The sequence below is a fragment of the Manacus vitellinus genome, unplaced genomic scaffold, assembly GCF_001715985.3.
Source record: "Manacus vitellinus isolate BGI_N305 unplaced genomic scaffold, ASM171598v3 scaffold_20_pilon, whole genome shotgun sequence".
Taxonomy (NCBI): Eukaryota; Metazoa; Chordata; class Aves; order Passeriformes; family Pipridae; genus Manacus; species Manacus vitellinus.
The window spans coordinates 6893451-6908857 of record NW_021939471.1 but is presented as its reverse complement, the minus strand read 5'-3'; the positions used below and the strand labels follow the sequence as shown (position 1 = coordinate 6908857).

At 35.2% G+C, this 15407-nt stretch overlaps 2 protein-coding genes across 3 annotated transcripts in view; both read left to right on the top strand.

Annotated features, from left to right (window-relative positions):
* Positions 1–9652, top strand: part of PGAP1 (post-GPI attachment to proteins 1) — a 32374-nt gene extending 22722 nt beyond the window's left edge. The window contains exons 23-26 of one of the 2 annotated variants that reach the window (XR_003915762.1): positions 181–404; positions 755–859; positions 1716–3348; positions 8676–9652. Coding sequence is in view for 1 of the 2 variants with exons in the window: in XM_029959528.1 (XP_029815388.1) it covers positions 181–404; positions 755–859; positions 1716–1854 (468 nt within the window). In the remaining variant the exon portion in view is untranslated. Of the gene's footprint in view, positions 1–180; positions 405–754; positions 860–1715 lie in introns of both variants that reach the window. The other variant, XM_029959528.1, reaches the window with a different exon arrangement.
* Positions 9653–11464: 1812 nt separating this feature from the next.
* CUNH2orf66 (chromosome unknown C2orf66 homolog) lies at positions 11465–15203 on the top strand. The gene is made up of 4 exons (XM_008926915.3): positions 11465–11784; positions 12310–12448; positions 13372–13572; positions 14888–15203. Exons 2-3 carry the CDS (start codon positions 12326–12328, stop codon positions 13552–13554), a joined length of 306 nt encoding a protein of 101 aa, XP_008925163.2. The 5' UTR covers positions 11465–11784; positions 12310–12325; the 3' UTR covers positions 13555–13572; positions 14888–15203.
* The last annotated feature ends 204 nt before the right edge of the window (positions 15204–15407 follow it).

The window sequence follows — 15407 nt, the reverse complement described above, 5'->3', positions numbered from 1 at the left end:
TGCTTTAAAATTGAACTATCGAATTTCACTTTTGATGGCTTTTTGAGGCTTAAATTGCAAATTTTCTTCCTAATCAGAGCTGGTGTGATACTGTTAGGATTTTTTTTCTATCCTCTTTCCCCAGCATGGGTTCTTACAAGCCTGTGCACATTTTTGTGACTTTCTGTCTTTTATTTTCAGGATTCAGACCACTCAAAAGAACCTTCACAGAACTCCAGTATAAACACAGTCAAACCCCAGAGTTCGATGGACAGTGTTCCAGAAGCAAGCCAACCTCTTGCCAACAGTACAACAATTGCTGAAGCTGTTAACAGTCTGAAGATGCATGTTACAATCCTCAATTTATTCACGTGGATTGTGCTGCTCAACTTGCCATCTTTAATTTATTGGCTAAAAAATCTTAGGTAAATTCTTAAATTGTCACTAAGGTGGAAGAAAGGAGTATGAACCTTTGAGGAGTATAAAAATTGGAAATGTTTCTCTTTACATTATTAACTACCTTATAGTTTCAAATATTTCTGTTAATTGTTATTGTCTTCTCTCTGCAATCTGGTTTGTGCTGTGGTGGAAATAGGTGTTAAGGGAATCAGTGATATGTTAAAGAAAGTAGTGATTCAGAAATGATTTAAAATCAGACTCTGATGCTATATAGATTTCATGTATATTTGTTATCAGCACAAGCTTGTTCCCAATGTAGATATTATTTGGTAGCCTAATTTGGAAGTAACAAGCTTTTTAAACCATTTCTTTGCAGGTACAGTGTTAGACTTGAGCCTGATCCATGTAGATCTACAGCTATTATCATCGTATGCATTTTAGAAATTCTAATGAATTCAAGTACTTCTGAAGTGAAATCAAGGTACTATAGCCTAATCTTTGGTTTTGTTTTCCTGCTTCTTTGTTACTTACCATTTGTGTGGTAAAACTTAACTTATGCTGAACAGACCTGTAATTGTTCAGCCCATGTAGAGATTCAGGAACTCACGTGGTAAATCCGAAAGACCAGGTAAAATATATGCAAATTACCTCTAGTTCAGCTAAGTGGAGAAAATCCTTTGTATTTGCCACATAGAAATAAATTAGTCATGTGCTGTCTAAGCAGTTGATTGCATAACTACTTCTTACTGTGACTTTTTAATTCATGATTCATTGAATCCTTTCAAATGTTACAGAATACTAACACATGTAGCAATTATTGTCAAAGTTACAAAGAAAAGTGAATTCTAAAGCATTATAGTAATGTTTTTGTAACTCCCCATATGGGAACACTTGTGGAAATGTGATGTGTTTTCTGCTGGATTGAGAAGTTTTGAGCACTTGGTTTTGCTGAGAGATAGAGCATTTCTTGTCCAGATATGAAATTAGTGAATGCCTTAGGAATGACAGTGAATAATAACAAATGTCATTTAACCTCTTGATCAGTACCTCAAGTGATCACCTCAAGTGATCTAAACCATTAAATCTTCCTTTGTTAGAGAACTTAATTCTAAATTAATATAGGAATATTTTAATGACATTTTACTACCCCTTTTGAGTAATTGCTCTTGCTTATGCATCAGTTGTTATTGCCCATTAGACCTAGTTGTTCAGTTTTAAAAATTAAAAAGGCCTTGAAATAGAAATGGTTTTGCAAAGGAAAGTGAAATATGGTATTTGTGTACCTTCTGTATGGATGGGCTACAAAAGTGGTAATTTTTGTCTTTGTACTCTTACAGTAAACTCTTGAAGATTGCAGCCAAAGTTCCCCTCCCTTTGTCTGTTGCGATGCTGGCCTTCGGACGACTGCATTTATACCGAGTGCCACACTTTGTAACCTTTTCTCTTCTCCTACACGTGCTGTGCTGTGTCGTGTAATGTTCCTTCTACATAGGAAGGACAGTGCACTCAAGAAACTTGACACTGGAGACGGGGCAAATTTCAGCAAAGAAATGCCTAAATTAATACCATCAGTTGTTTACGTTATGTGGGAAAGAGAACAGAACTGTGAATCCTTTATGAAAAGTTCATGGTTCTGTTCATGTTGCATAGAAAGCTTTTCACAGTCTTTATTCCTGACTCTTAAAATCAAGTGATTTAACTGTGTGTAAACACATAAATCATATCAGTGCAACATCTCAATATTCTGCCTTGTAGACACTTTGATATTTCACTATATTGCTTTGTTGAAACAGACTTTTTTTTACTCACTGTGCCATACAGTGTGTATGCTCTGAACTTGCATCTCTTGCAGGTCTAAAGTATGCTGGTTAAAACTCAATACATTTCAAGCACACTGTGACTATCACAAAAACTACACAGCCAAGTATACTTTTAATTATTTTATGTACATTTAAAAGCTGCCACAGTTATGTCTAGACAAACTAGAATGTACTGCTTATATAGAACTGTTATTTCTATCAAATCATTTGTTCAATCAGTGTGATTTGAACATTTGTGAGATTATTAAAAGTCTTACACTTTTTACTTTTTGTGAGAGTGAGAAAACAACAGTATTCTATGTAGCTTTCTATTCAGGAAGGATACCAGCAGATTCATAAACAATTTGCTGTGATGTTGTTTTAAAACATTCAGTTTTCTCTGGCACTTTGAAATTAATCCTTGGACTTTGTCCATATGTAGAAGCTAGCAAACCTTGAGGTGTGGTGTGAGTTAAGGGTGCAGTTGCTGTACTGTACTGTTTCCAAGTAGACAAGGTAGGCTTTTTTGCTATTGTAAACAGAGAGTCAGCCGTCTCCTAATAAATGCCCATACATGAAATGAATATGGAATAGTTACAATATTGTAAACTCCTGCCCTGCCATACAGTGCTAACTTCTGCATGTGGACAAACTCTTAGTAATAGTGGGAAATACTGACCATAATTATTAGCTCTGTATAAACTATTATCTTAGTGCCTAGATGCTACAGTGACTGCCATTTATAATAAAGCCTAAAATAGCTATGTGTAAGGAATTCTGTCCCCTGGGCATGTGTTTTGCCAACAGAAGAGATCTCAGTAGCTGTTAGGTTTAAGTGATGTATTGATTCTGTGTAGAGATGAACCTACTCCTTGCTTCTGTGTTAGCTGTCTCTGCTATGGCTGAGATACCTGTTACCTTCATATGGAAATACCAGACCAGCTCAATCATCTTATAGGAATAAAGAGAGGATGTCTACTGCTCACAGTCAATCAAGTATATTCTTGATATAGTAGTACAGCCAGCTTGACCCTTTAATTTAATTGTATCTCATTAATCTTGCCTAAAGTGCCTCAGTTAGTTCTAACGTGTTTTTAGGGTCCATTCATCTGAGCTGGCTGGAATGACTCAACTCACCCAGGGACTTTCCAGAATGAAGGACAAATGTGAAGTAAGGATGTGTTTTGTTTGCTTATATCCAAATCAGCAGTTCAAGTTATTAGTAAGTCATTAAAACTGCTGTAACTGAGTAAGGCTATTGTAGTCAGCCAAACCACTGTCACTGTTATCAGTAATCTGTGTGCTGGTATTCTAGTCTTGACCTTTTAAAAAAAAGGCTAGATTATACATAGTGTTGTAAATCAGAAAAGTTATTTGAATTGATAATATCTTGATATTTTCTAATCAAATGTATGCTACAGTATATGTATATAAGAATTTGTGTGACTAAATATACTTGTAGTTAAATCCAACTCTTGGTTTAACTAAAAATTGCTGTTCAGTCATAGAAGAATAGAGTAGCTTTTCTACTTGCAAATGGCTGTGAATGAAAGATGGTGGCAGAACTGCATTAGGGCTGTCTGTGAAATGTGCAGGACCTGATTTCTGTGGAAGATAATTTTCCTTGACCTTCATGGTCCTTTTCACTTACTACTGTATTTTACTTCTGATTTTATATTGCCATCTTAATGGTCTCTTTATGCATTAATCCATTTGCTGGAATTGTTGGTGAAAAGTAATAATCAGAATGGGGAAAGCAAAGTCTCTGCATGTAGTAGCTTCCAAAATACACCACAATGTGAAACCTACTGAATTAAGGCAGCATAGAATAACACCAATTGTTTTAATTTAACTTTTTTTTTTTTAAGCTGGAATTCTATTGATAGTTATTAGTACTCTTCATAAGGTAAAGTTCCAGAATCTTGTATATATTCCTGCTTGATTTTCAGGTTGGAGGTAGGAATAGATATAATACTGAGTCTGAGATCCCAGAGGGCAAGGGTTTATCACATCTCCCTCAATGCTACCTTTTCTTAGAGATAGTTTACTTTTGATGGGGAAAGGAGGGGAAATCTTACTCCTACTTTGGATTCATATGCATTGTGTGCCATTTGATAGATTAAAATTGTTGTCAGAGATGTACATCTGGATTTTGCAGTGATCATGAACTGGACACCTTCAGCTGTTTGGCAGATTAGGAGTCTAATCCCAATTAGATCTTCTATATAATCAGTGGATGGTAATAGGATTAGAACAAGTCCAGAGAAAAACCTATCCCGTTCTAAGAGGATGAATTATCCTGCTTGCCATTCTGGGAGGGACTAGATTTTATAGCAGTCTAAAATTATTTTTCAGGTAAAATACAATGATTGTTTGTTACTTTTGGACAAGGAGCTTCTGTTAGGCAAATCTGTAGTTCTGCCACTGATCACAGTTACCATTTTTGCAGAAATGTAGACTAATCCAATATAAATACTTTTAATTGCATATATGAGGAGGTGTAAGTATTACTGAAATATCCTTTATTATGAATAGGGTGCATTTATAAACAGCTTTTGGCAAATACATTATAATACCTCTTATTACCATTAGCTAAATTAAAATTCCAGTTTATTCTTCAAATTTTAGACTATGTAGACTGTGTGGGAGAAGATCAAGACACAAATTACCTTGTAAAGGTTTATACCTCGGGATGCATTCAAAATAAGAACTATTTATGTGGCTTTATTGTAGTATTTTTTATAAGCTATCAGAAGCAGAATGAGAACACAGGGCAAGAACTTAAAGTACTTTGGTACAGCATATATGTACAGCAGAATCTTTCTTTGGCAGGGGTAGATTTCACGAGAAGCTTTTAGTGATATCTTCATACCCTGAAATTACTCATGAAGTCTATAATCTTTTCTGGTTGATGTCAGCAAACGTGGTTCCTCATAGTCTTACCATGCTCAGTCACAGTACCTGCAGGTGTAGCAAACAGTTCAGAGGAGGTCTCCATGAGTCTGGTAAGGCAGGACTCACCTCTTCACTGGAATTACCAAATGTACCTTGAAATGAAGGAATGAATGTTGTCCAAAGGTGATATTTTTAGTTTTGATTTAAAGGTTGGTTGCAGTGTGTCACATTTCAGCATCCTGTTAAAAGGGGGTTGGGTTTTTTTGAGTTTTGGTGGGAGGGTTTTTTTTGGCATGTTTTATTTCCAAAAAACTTGCAATAAATGGAATTTAAGTTAATATTATTTCCAGTATTTAGAGTTCTGCCCTGATTTTAGTTTTGAGTGAGCTAATTCACGTAGCAATTCATTACTGAATATAAATTTGCTAAGTTTTAAAAGAAACAGATGAATAACAACAAAACCCTAAACAGTGCAGTAGTAATATACTGCAGGAGTCATAGAGACTGCCTGCATGTCTAAGGGAATTTTTCATTAGCCTAATTGGACTATCTTTAAAGTCAGCGATTAATAAAATCAAATTTATTGACACTTAAAAAAACCCCAAAGCATTGCATATTTTGGTGTTTGATATGACAGCTAATTTTCCATGTGTTTGCAAGTTACAAGGTGATGACCTTGTTACTTGACTTTTTTCTGAAATCTGATACATTTGCTTCTAAGCTTTGACAGGACAGAATAAAGTCAATTATATGCCTGTCAATAAATGTTAACATTTGAGAAACTTTCATTCAAATCAAGTTTATTTCAATACAGTGACGAGTATGTTTAGACTTTATTTGCACTGAGAAAAATTTGCTGACCTTCAATACTCTGGGTTATGAAAATGTTTTTAGAAGCTGTTATAGTGTCTGTATACAGAATTGTATTGCTGTTTTAAGTCATTCAGCTACTAGAAAATTGTTGTTGTAAAACAGACTAAATTCTTAATGCTTATTTTTCATTTAATGGTGAATGTTTCTCACTTAATTTACAGCTTTGACATTTTGCATCTCTTTTTTTCTGGGAGATAATCAAGCTAGCTTTTATAAGCACTTAGCTTGGTACTGTGAAATATAAAATTTTCCTCACTGTTCCTTTAGGGGAGACCTACTTTTGTCACCAAAGCTCCCTGCTGCTGTTGTATACCCTCTAGGAAATGTGTGCCAATGAACGACAATTCAAAACTAATTCCTTTTTTATGTTAAAGTAAAATAGTTTTTCTGCCTTTTTTTTTTAGAACCAGAACTTTAGGCTAGAATATTAGAATCCGTAAAATCTTAAAAAATTTATTTGAAAACCTTTTGCAAAGATTAAACTTTCTGATTTATATTGTTATTTATGGAAGAAGGTGTTCAATGCTTTTAATCAGCTCATCTATCCTCAAACTTAAATAAAAACTATACGTTTTGTCTTATTAATAAACATTAATGCTTTTAAAAATTAATGTTAAGCACTTAAGGAGAAAATTCCATAGCTCTTACTTAAGCAAATCTGCCCAGGACCTCCATTTTCAGGTCTGAGCACGTAACCGCCTCTAATATGTGCTTGTTGCCTTGAAGCATAAAAAACCTGAGGAGGGATGTTTTGACTTCAATTTTGCTTAAGATTTAGGGTTTCATTCTGCATTCTTAAAAGTAGACAGATTTTGCTACTCATGCTATCATAAACAAGCCTTGTAAGCATGGCCTCTCTACAGTTGTTGTGGTCTGGATTCTGTAGGAATTTGTGTGGTATCAGAGCTAATTTTGCTATGAAAACCAGGAATGGCACACAGAAACTTGTTCTTTTGTGGCACATCATTCCAGTTTCTCCTTCCATATGCAATTATCTTTGGTTTGCAGTGTCCTTCCCCTGTTCACAGAACATGGGGCACCATGGTTGGCCTGGTGAAGACACAGCAGCTGTCCTGCAGGCTGTTGTTCTAGTGAAATTTTGCCTGTTTGTTGAAATACCAGCCAAGACTCTTTTTTTCCCTTCAACTTTAATTTCAGAGTATATATATTAAGCATCAAATGTGCAAGTGTGTTGATGTTTAGTTTTACAAAAGGCTGAGTGCACTATTTTGGCATCAATTCAGGCTTCAGTATTTTCCACCTACATCACTTTGAGTGTGAACAGTATTTGAGACTGCAGCACCTGACAACTGAAGTATTTTACAGAAGTCTACAGGTAGTAGACAGGACACATATAATTAGAGTGCCAGACCAAAACTGAATTGTGAAATTCCTCACTGTGACTTTAAACTTGTAGCTTTCTAGAGATAAAAAAACAGGAAAAAAATACTGTGCCTTAAACCAGTAAATGAATACACTTTTAACTGTAGCCTGTGGACTTCTGTAGCCTTATATTCAATTTTTGAAGTTGACCAAAAATGTTTGTGTGGATCATACTGAAACTTGATTTGGGGAAAATACTTAATTATTTTGACCCCATTTTACACTTAGAGAAGTGAAGATTTATGACAAGTACAATATATTTTTGGTTTGGAATCACACCAACCAAAGTTAGAAAGCTTTAGCTAACCTTAATTTCTCAAATCTTTTGTTATGTAGAAAAGAAAAATAAGGAAAAGTAGTCTCAAATATTTGTCTCAACTTTGAAGTCTGTGTGTCAAATTTTTTGGAAACATTTTGTTCTTTATTTTCTTCAAAATTAGAAAAACCCCTCTAATTGTAGTTTAAGCAAAATACTGTATTAAACCGTTGAATATCAAAAATCTATGCTGGTGTGAGAAGAAAACTAGAAAGGGGTGAGATTAATTGTTTGTGTTAAGACTCCAGAAGTTTTCGATAATAAATTCACTTTTTAGGAAAAATATTCACATTTAAGTCCTTGAAAATTCATATATAAATTCCCCTTTTTTGGGAAAAAATTTATACATTGTTCTTCCTAATTCATTAAAGAAAACCAGAAATAGTCAAGATCTTAAAATGTTGTTTTCATACAGTAGAAGATTTCTTACATATATTTTTTTGATATGAAGAGCTAAGGAAAAGCCACTGCTGTCTTTCCTTATATGTCTCTTGAGGATTCTTTGTATGTTTTGAACAAACACCCACAAATTGTGACTTCTTCACCTTCCTGTGTTCGTACCATGTAACATGGGATCTTGGAAAATGATGCCATCTCAAAGCTTATTGTTGTACTGTGGGTATTTAGATATGCACACACAATGACTGCATGTCAGCAGATCACACTAGTTGTTTGAAGCAATACAAATCAAAGTTATTAACCTTCCTTTATTGACAACTACCTTGACTCTGGGTGCCACAATGCTGCTGATGCTGTGGCACACCAGATAACATGCAATTTTTGTGTCTTCTCTGCTACTTCCTTCTGTGTGTTCGTTTAGGACTCTTAAAACTCATTCTGGTCACCTAAGTTTTTCTTTTGTGATGATGTTTCAGTAATCCTGCTCACTGGTGATTTCCTAGCTACAGGAATGTTCTAGTATTAAAATTTATTGAGAGGGGAGAACTACCTTCGTGGCCTTTATATATGATGATAACTCGAGAAAAACTCTGTAACTTGATTCCCTGTCTACCTTTTAATTGTTTTTCCAGGCACAAAGACAGAAGGATGTTGGCAAAAATATCTGGTTTGGGTAATTAGAGGGGAGTTGTCTGTTTGGGTTTAAGAGGACTTAAAACTTGGAAGAACACATACATCATTTTTGGAAAAATCTATCAGAAGCAACCTGTCTTACATGATTTTAAGTCTTCCACTGTTTTCAGTTCTGACATAGCTACTGTCAACCTGGTGTTGTGTTGTACATGGAACTAACTCTTAATAATTACAGGTTTCTAGAGATGTTGACAGGGTCTTATCTGTAAATGTTTGAATGATGCTATAGTAAATTATTGTGCTTATTAAAATGTTTATAACCAAGTTGTTACAGGTCGTGCCATGCATCATAAACTTTGGCAAAGCCCTTGTCTTGTGAGATGCTCAGAAAACCTTGGAGAAGAGGTATTTTCAACTAATGTTGAAATTGCAGAAAACTGAAATCTCATAGTCTTTAAAAACTGTGCTTTTAGATACTGCTACTCTTTTGTTGTAGTTGAGGGCAACTTGATTGGGAACTACTCTGGGATATTCATGTTTTCCCAGTATGCAATGTATACTTCAAATTTTTTTATTTGTCTTTTTTTTACCTAAGTGTGCATGACTTAGAGTACATTGTATAGCACATCCCCTGCTAAATGAACATTTTTGTATGGTGTCCTAACGTGGTTGCATTAGTACAAATAGTTGCAATTCACAAAAAAGTGCCAGGTACCAGTCCTAGTCTGTAGAGTGTTGTGTGACCTGTACTTCTGTTGTACAAACACGCTAACGAGTGTTGTGATGAACGTTTGCCTTAGTCTTTGCTCAGGTGCTCATGTGGAGCAGTCTGGTGCTTTTCCTTCTAACTTGTAATACTTGGAATTCTAAGCAGAAAATAAAAATAGCAAACAAAAGCCTTGTGGTTGGAGCAGTGCTTTAACAGATGCTTTTTTCACATGTCAAGTGGAATACAATAAAGATCATACTGGATGAAGCCTGTCTCAGTATCTTAACTTGAATATCTTAGGCTTGCTGTCATGAATGGGAAATGCAATAAAATTCAAAATGTTTGGTGAATAATACAGTTTACATAGAGCATCATATATGTAAAACTTCTTCTCACCTAAACTAATGCATTTTAAATTTCTACCTTTTTGAGGTAAATTGCATGGAACTGAACCAGCAATGCTATGAGCATTTTCAGCTTCAGGGCAATTTAATTCAAACATACATGAATATTACTTACTGTGCCATAAGGGCACAGAATTAGTATAGACACTCTGAAAAGATTTGATTTACTGAAGATGTATGTCAAGAAAACGTTATGCTTAAGTTGGGGTGCATTTAAAAGGCAGCACACTGACATCTGGCTTTGAAAGCATTTGTTAAACTTAGCTACTGTTCTCAAAGGAGGATGCAATTTTGTTCAATCAGTGTAAGTATACTAATAGTATTTTAATATGAATGTGTTCTGCTTATTTTTGACTTTCTCTGAAGGAAAGAACTGAAATTTAAAAAAACCCCAAACCCTGCACAGTAAAATGAACCATAAGTCTGAACAGACTTTTAGCTCCAATAGTTTCTCAGATTTTTTAGCTGAGGAAGCAACAATACAAGCGTGTAAGGATTTTTTTTGTTTTTTTTAAAGACAGCTCACAGAAGATATATGCCAACTGAATCTCTTGCATATCTGCATACTTCATCAGTCACGCAGACTGCCTGAATTCCTGCAGTAATAAAACTCGTTTCAAATTTACAGATGACTTTGGTATGTTTTACTAACTGGATATACTGTGTATTCCCCAATTTGTTCTTTATAAAGAAATCAAAGGAATAAATTAATTGAGGGGAAAAAAGGGGCTGTTCTGGCTTTTTTTTCCCCTAACCTCTTCCTGAAGCTAAATAAGGAAATAAAATCTAATCCCAAACTGTAAACCATGCCTTTTCCACTTTCTGTCATTTTCTCTAGAGGAGCATATTTCTACTTCTGGCTGAAATAAGTATCTACCTAGAAAATCAATAAAGGAAGTTCCCTTACATTGGATCCTTCCTATTTAGAAGTTATTCAGTTGCTACTGCTGTGTTCTTGATGAGTCCACTATCTGGAAGTTGGCTGTTATAAAAAGTAATTGATGGAGGTTTGATGGATTGTCTTTTTGAGGGCATGATTTTTTTTTTATCCATATCTGCAGAATAATACAGAAGCTGGATAAATTCTCTTGAATTTTTATATGCTGCTGCAGACATGAAAATAATACTGCTAGCATTTTGTTTACTGTTTTGCTAATGATGTTTGGCTGTCCAAAACTTTGTCTTCTGGAAGGGTGATGGTAGGTTTTTGTTTTGCTTTTAAAATTTAAAACAAAAATGTAAAGCTTCTAGTCAGAAATAAACATCTATAATCTGGATTAAGATAATAATCAAAAATCTTTAGTTTTAACATGTCTATTTAGAGATATATTTTATGTGATACCTAATAAGGTATCATCTATATAGTGGAGGAAACAGTGTAGTGAAATTATAAACAAAAAATATGAGCAGCTCGGATATGAAGAATTCTGTGAAATAAGGCCAGGGTAAATTAGCATAGTCCTCCTTGTCTTAGTTTCTAGTCTGAGAGGAGGATATTAACTGCTGATAAAATCAGAGTAGGAAACCAATGCTTCCATTAAAAAGTTATAATTTTGGATATTGAAACAGACCTTACTTTTCTCTCTCTTTTTTCCCAGCATCAAGAAAATGATCCATATCTCATTTGCTTGAGAACCATCAGTCACCATTCTAGAGATATGGCTAATTACTTTTAATTAAAAATAATATTTTGATACAGCTCTGCTGTCTCTGCTGGAATTGTTTTAAACTTATTATGTTCTTACCACCAATTTTCTGCAATACAGCTTAGGAGGAATTTGTTCGATAGCAACATGTCTGAAGAGTATCAAGGATGAAATTCTCAAGGGTCTTTATGTCATGGATGGAAATGGAATCATTACTGTATTTTTGAACTCCTGCTAACGTCATTGACACCCACCTACAGTCCACTAGAAATATAAGAGCAGAGATCAGTTTGTTCACAGATTACGGGCAGACTAACCAAGAAGGGGCAAGCCAGAGCCAAATTCACTGGTAAGCTTTATTTTAAATAATGTGAAAGGGTGAATTTTTTTTCTCCCCTTGGGTCAAGTTGTGAACTGTGTCCCTAGTATATTGTACCAGGGTGTGTTGTTATTGCACTTATTAATATATGTAGTACAACTTCATTTAATGCGATTTTAAAGATTGAACTATCTGGATCTCGAGCCATTTTTTTGCTTCTTTTTGGAGCACACAGAGTTCTGATACTGTAGCTAATCAGCCACTGAAAATGGCTCTAATAACAAGTGCAAATTTACAAATGTAGTATTTTCTGTTAAATGTTCTACTAGTCCCTCAGTGTCTAAAAGTAGCTTTGGTATGGGAAACACTTCCTGAGAATAATTTGTTCTTCCTAGTCCCTTAGTACTAGAAAAACAGAAAAAAAAGCTGGTAACTTTTTTACATGGACATAATCTGCAATAGGCAGATTTTCCTTGGTTTAGCGTGGTTGGTTTATGTGTTACTAGTGACAACTCTGTAGGACTTAAGGAGTGTGTATGTTTGTCCTTCTTACAGACTGCTCATCTCCAACATGTGGAAAGTGGTGCTCCTGGGTCTATACATAGTGTTGGCTCTGAGAGGATTGGCAAAGGGTGCTCCTTTCCAACCAGAAGAAAAATGGAAACCTCTAGATAACCCGAGAAACAGAGACCTGGTAAGGAAATGCTTCAAGAAAGAGAGATAAAGTATTATGTGTTTGTTTTTTTTTCTTGTTTTCCATCAAGAGACTTTTTATCTTCTAAATTTAAAGATAATAGGAGTCCATTAGATGAAATGTTAGCAACTGTGCACTTTGTATAGTCAATAACCATTTTTCAGTCAAGGTGTACCCTTAACTGACAAGACATTCTCAGTGTGCAGTAGTGCATAAAGCTTCCTTATATCTCCTTCCAGCAGTTTTAGTTTTTAAAAATGTATTTTGATTATACAACTACTTGTTTCATGAAACAGAAGAGGAATGATTACTATGTTTCTTTCAGATATGTACTCTGATTTCATGTTGTTTCATTAAATGGAAGTGCAAATCCATTTGCATCCAACATGTCATGAACAGTGACTAAAGATCTGAAAGTGAATTATAGCAAAGAAAATACCATTATGAGAACACTGACACAATCTTAAAAAGAATTTGTGAAGGAAAAAAAACTGTTTCCCATAGTTCTTCCTCACTGTTTTAAGAAGCATCAGTTTCTACTTTTAACTGTTTATAAGGGTACAATTCAAATCAGTTGCCTACTGTTGCTGACTCCTAGAGAAATGTTTAACAGAACTGTCCTGTTTCCTCTCAGCAAGGGTTTGGCTGTGCCTGTTTTATGACGGGATACAGTTTGAATCCCCAGTGATTCAGTGGGAGCATAAAAGAGCAGTAAATAGTTTGTGGTCTTTTGACTTCACATACAAGCCATGGATGGAGTGGGCATGTCTGAATTATGTTGCCTATACTGTATCAATTTATGATCAAAATGTAGAGGATTTGATTCCACAGAGGAACAAATATTACATCTAATTTGTGTCAGTAGAAATGATTACTCTCCATTGGTGATGCTCTACTTATTTTCACATATGCCATATGCTCAGTTTTTCAGAACGCTCCAGGCTTATTTTTCGGGCAGGGGGCTTGATCTCAGGAGGTTCCCAGCTACTGTCACTGTGAACAAGGAAGGACCAAGGCCTCTCATGTTCTACGCAGATCCAATTGCTTCTGCATTTGCAGATTACGAAGAAAGGAAAAATTCTTTTCCAAGTCATTTCAAAGGCTGAAAGATGCTGTTGACCAAGGTAAAAGAGGAGGCCTCGTCCTCTGATGTTGTTACAGGTAACCAAGAGAAAGATTTGGATTCAAGTGATTCTTGCATCTGATTGAAGTGTAAAAACAACTACTTTTTTTAGAAGGAACTAAAAATGTAGTACCTTAACTCTTGACTGAAATGGTTTTTAACTTCTTGAGTTAGAGATTTGTGAGGTATTTACTACTTAAATAAAATAACACATGGTTCTTCTGCAGACCTATATAGACCGTGCTTTTTTATTTTCTCTTTTTTTCTCCTCTCTTTCATGTGGAGAAGCATTCTGAAAATGTACAGGTAATAGGGAATGTAGATTTTATTTAAGTAATTGATACCAGTAAAATTATAAGTTGAGACTAATGGTTTCTTAGGCTATATGTGTATTAAGAAAATTAATTTAGACAAAAGATATTGTACTACCCAAGCATACATTGTCTTCTACATCTTTGTCCATTGCTGCTGTTTTCCTTATTTCTACTAAATTTCTACTTATTTCTACTTATTTCGACTAAAATTGAAGGTTGATAGAAGGATTGCACCTTATCCACATCTCTCCTTAAATGTAAAACAGTTGAACTGGGTTAAACTTGCATTATTAATACATCCAGCCTCAATTTATAGGAGGTACTTCTCAGCTATTTTATGTATGAATAACTATACTCTGTAACAAATAAGTATCTTTTTTGTATCTCCTTTTGAAAGTGAATATTGGCAATTCTGAGGAAAGGTAAATATTTGTTTTCCTCTGTTTTACAAATAGTTGAGGATTTCAGTAAGATTTGAATCTAAGCACTTTGGTGATTTACTCAGTATCTTAAAGAGCTTAATTTGTCATCAATACTCGGCCTAGGATTTCCATCTCTGCCTGCTTAACCACATTGCTCTTTGTAATCAAAAGTGAAGCTCCACTACTCTTACTATCATGAATCAGAATGAAGACTGCTCTCAGATTTTAATACTAAGTTCTCTTTTTGCTGAGCTTATATGCCAGGGGAAAAAAAAAAGCACCACAGATTGAATATTGTGCATGAAAAATAAATGAAAAGGGACTTTAGAAAGGATGCTGTAGCTCTACTATAAGTCACAGCAGCAATGAGAAAGTGACTGGTGGAAGTAATTTGTCCTGCATAATTCAGGATGGTCATGGCCGTTCTTTTCAGTGTTCTGAACTGTTTTCTGGAAGCTGAGGTCTGCTGTGCTCAGTTGGGCTGTTTCAGCCAGTGTTACCAGGTCTTGGTTTGGATCAGACCTTGGTTGCATATAGATATTTCTGTATTTGTGTCACTTTTTTTTTTTGTCTTTTACAGGCTGTAGAACTTCACACGAAGTGATAACCTTCACAGCAAAATTTTACTGCTTTGACTTTTTAATTGTTACCTGACAGTTTAAAATGTTCTTCACTGTCACAGTTCCTACCTATGGAATGTGATGTCATGCTGTAATTAGCATATATTCGGTCTCTTGACAAATGTTTGGCTGTTTGGCTGCTACTCAGCTGTGGGCTGAGTCGGCTGAGCAGAATTGTGTTTGAGTGTGAATAAACGAGGAGTGCAAAAGAGTGCTTGCGGTTACCGCTAAGTGTCTTTGTGCAAAACTGAGAAATAAATGTTAGCTTTCAATTTATTAGAACTAGATATGTCCTAAGGTGTTTTGAGGCAATTTTTCAGATACGTTTTTGCTGAAAGCCCTTTCATTTCTCGGGTGGCTGAAGTGAACACTGGCCAGTGGCTGCTTGTGCCTCACCCCCAGCCCCGCACACCCGTTTCTGACCCTGCCCCAGGCAATAAGTCACCTGCACCATCACCGTATCTGTAGATGGAGTTACAA

Bases quoted from the DNA above. Each gene is read 5' to 3' on its own strand.
- CUNH2orf66 (XM_008926915.3), top strand. From the start codon at position 12,326: ATGTGGAAAGTGGTGCTCCTGGGTCTATACATAGTGTTGGCTCTGAGA. The intron at 12,449-13,371 runs GTAAGGAAATGC...CCATATGCTCAG, and splicing joins ACCCGAGAAACAGAGACCTG to TTTTTCAGAACGCTCCAGGC.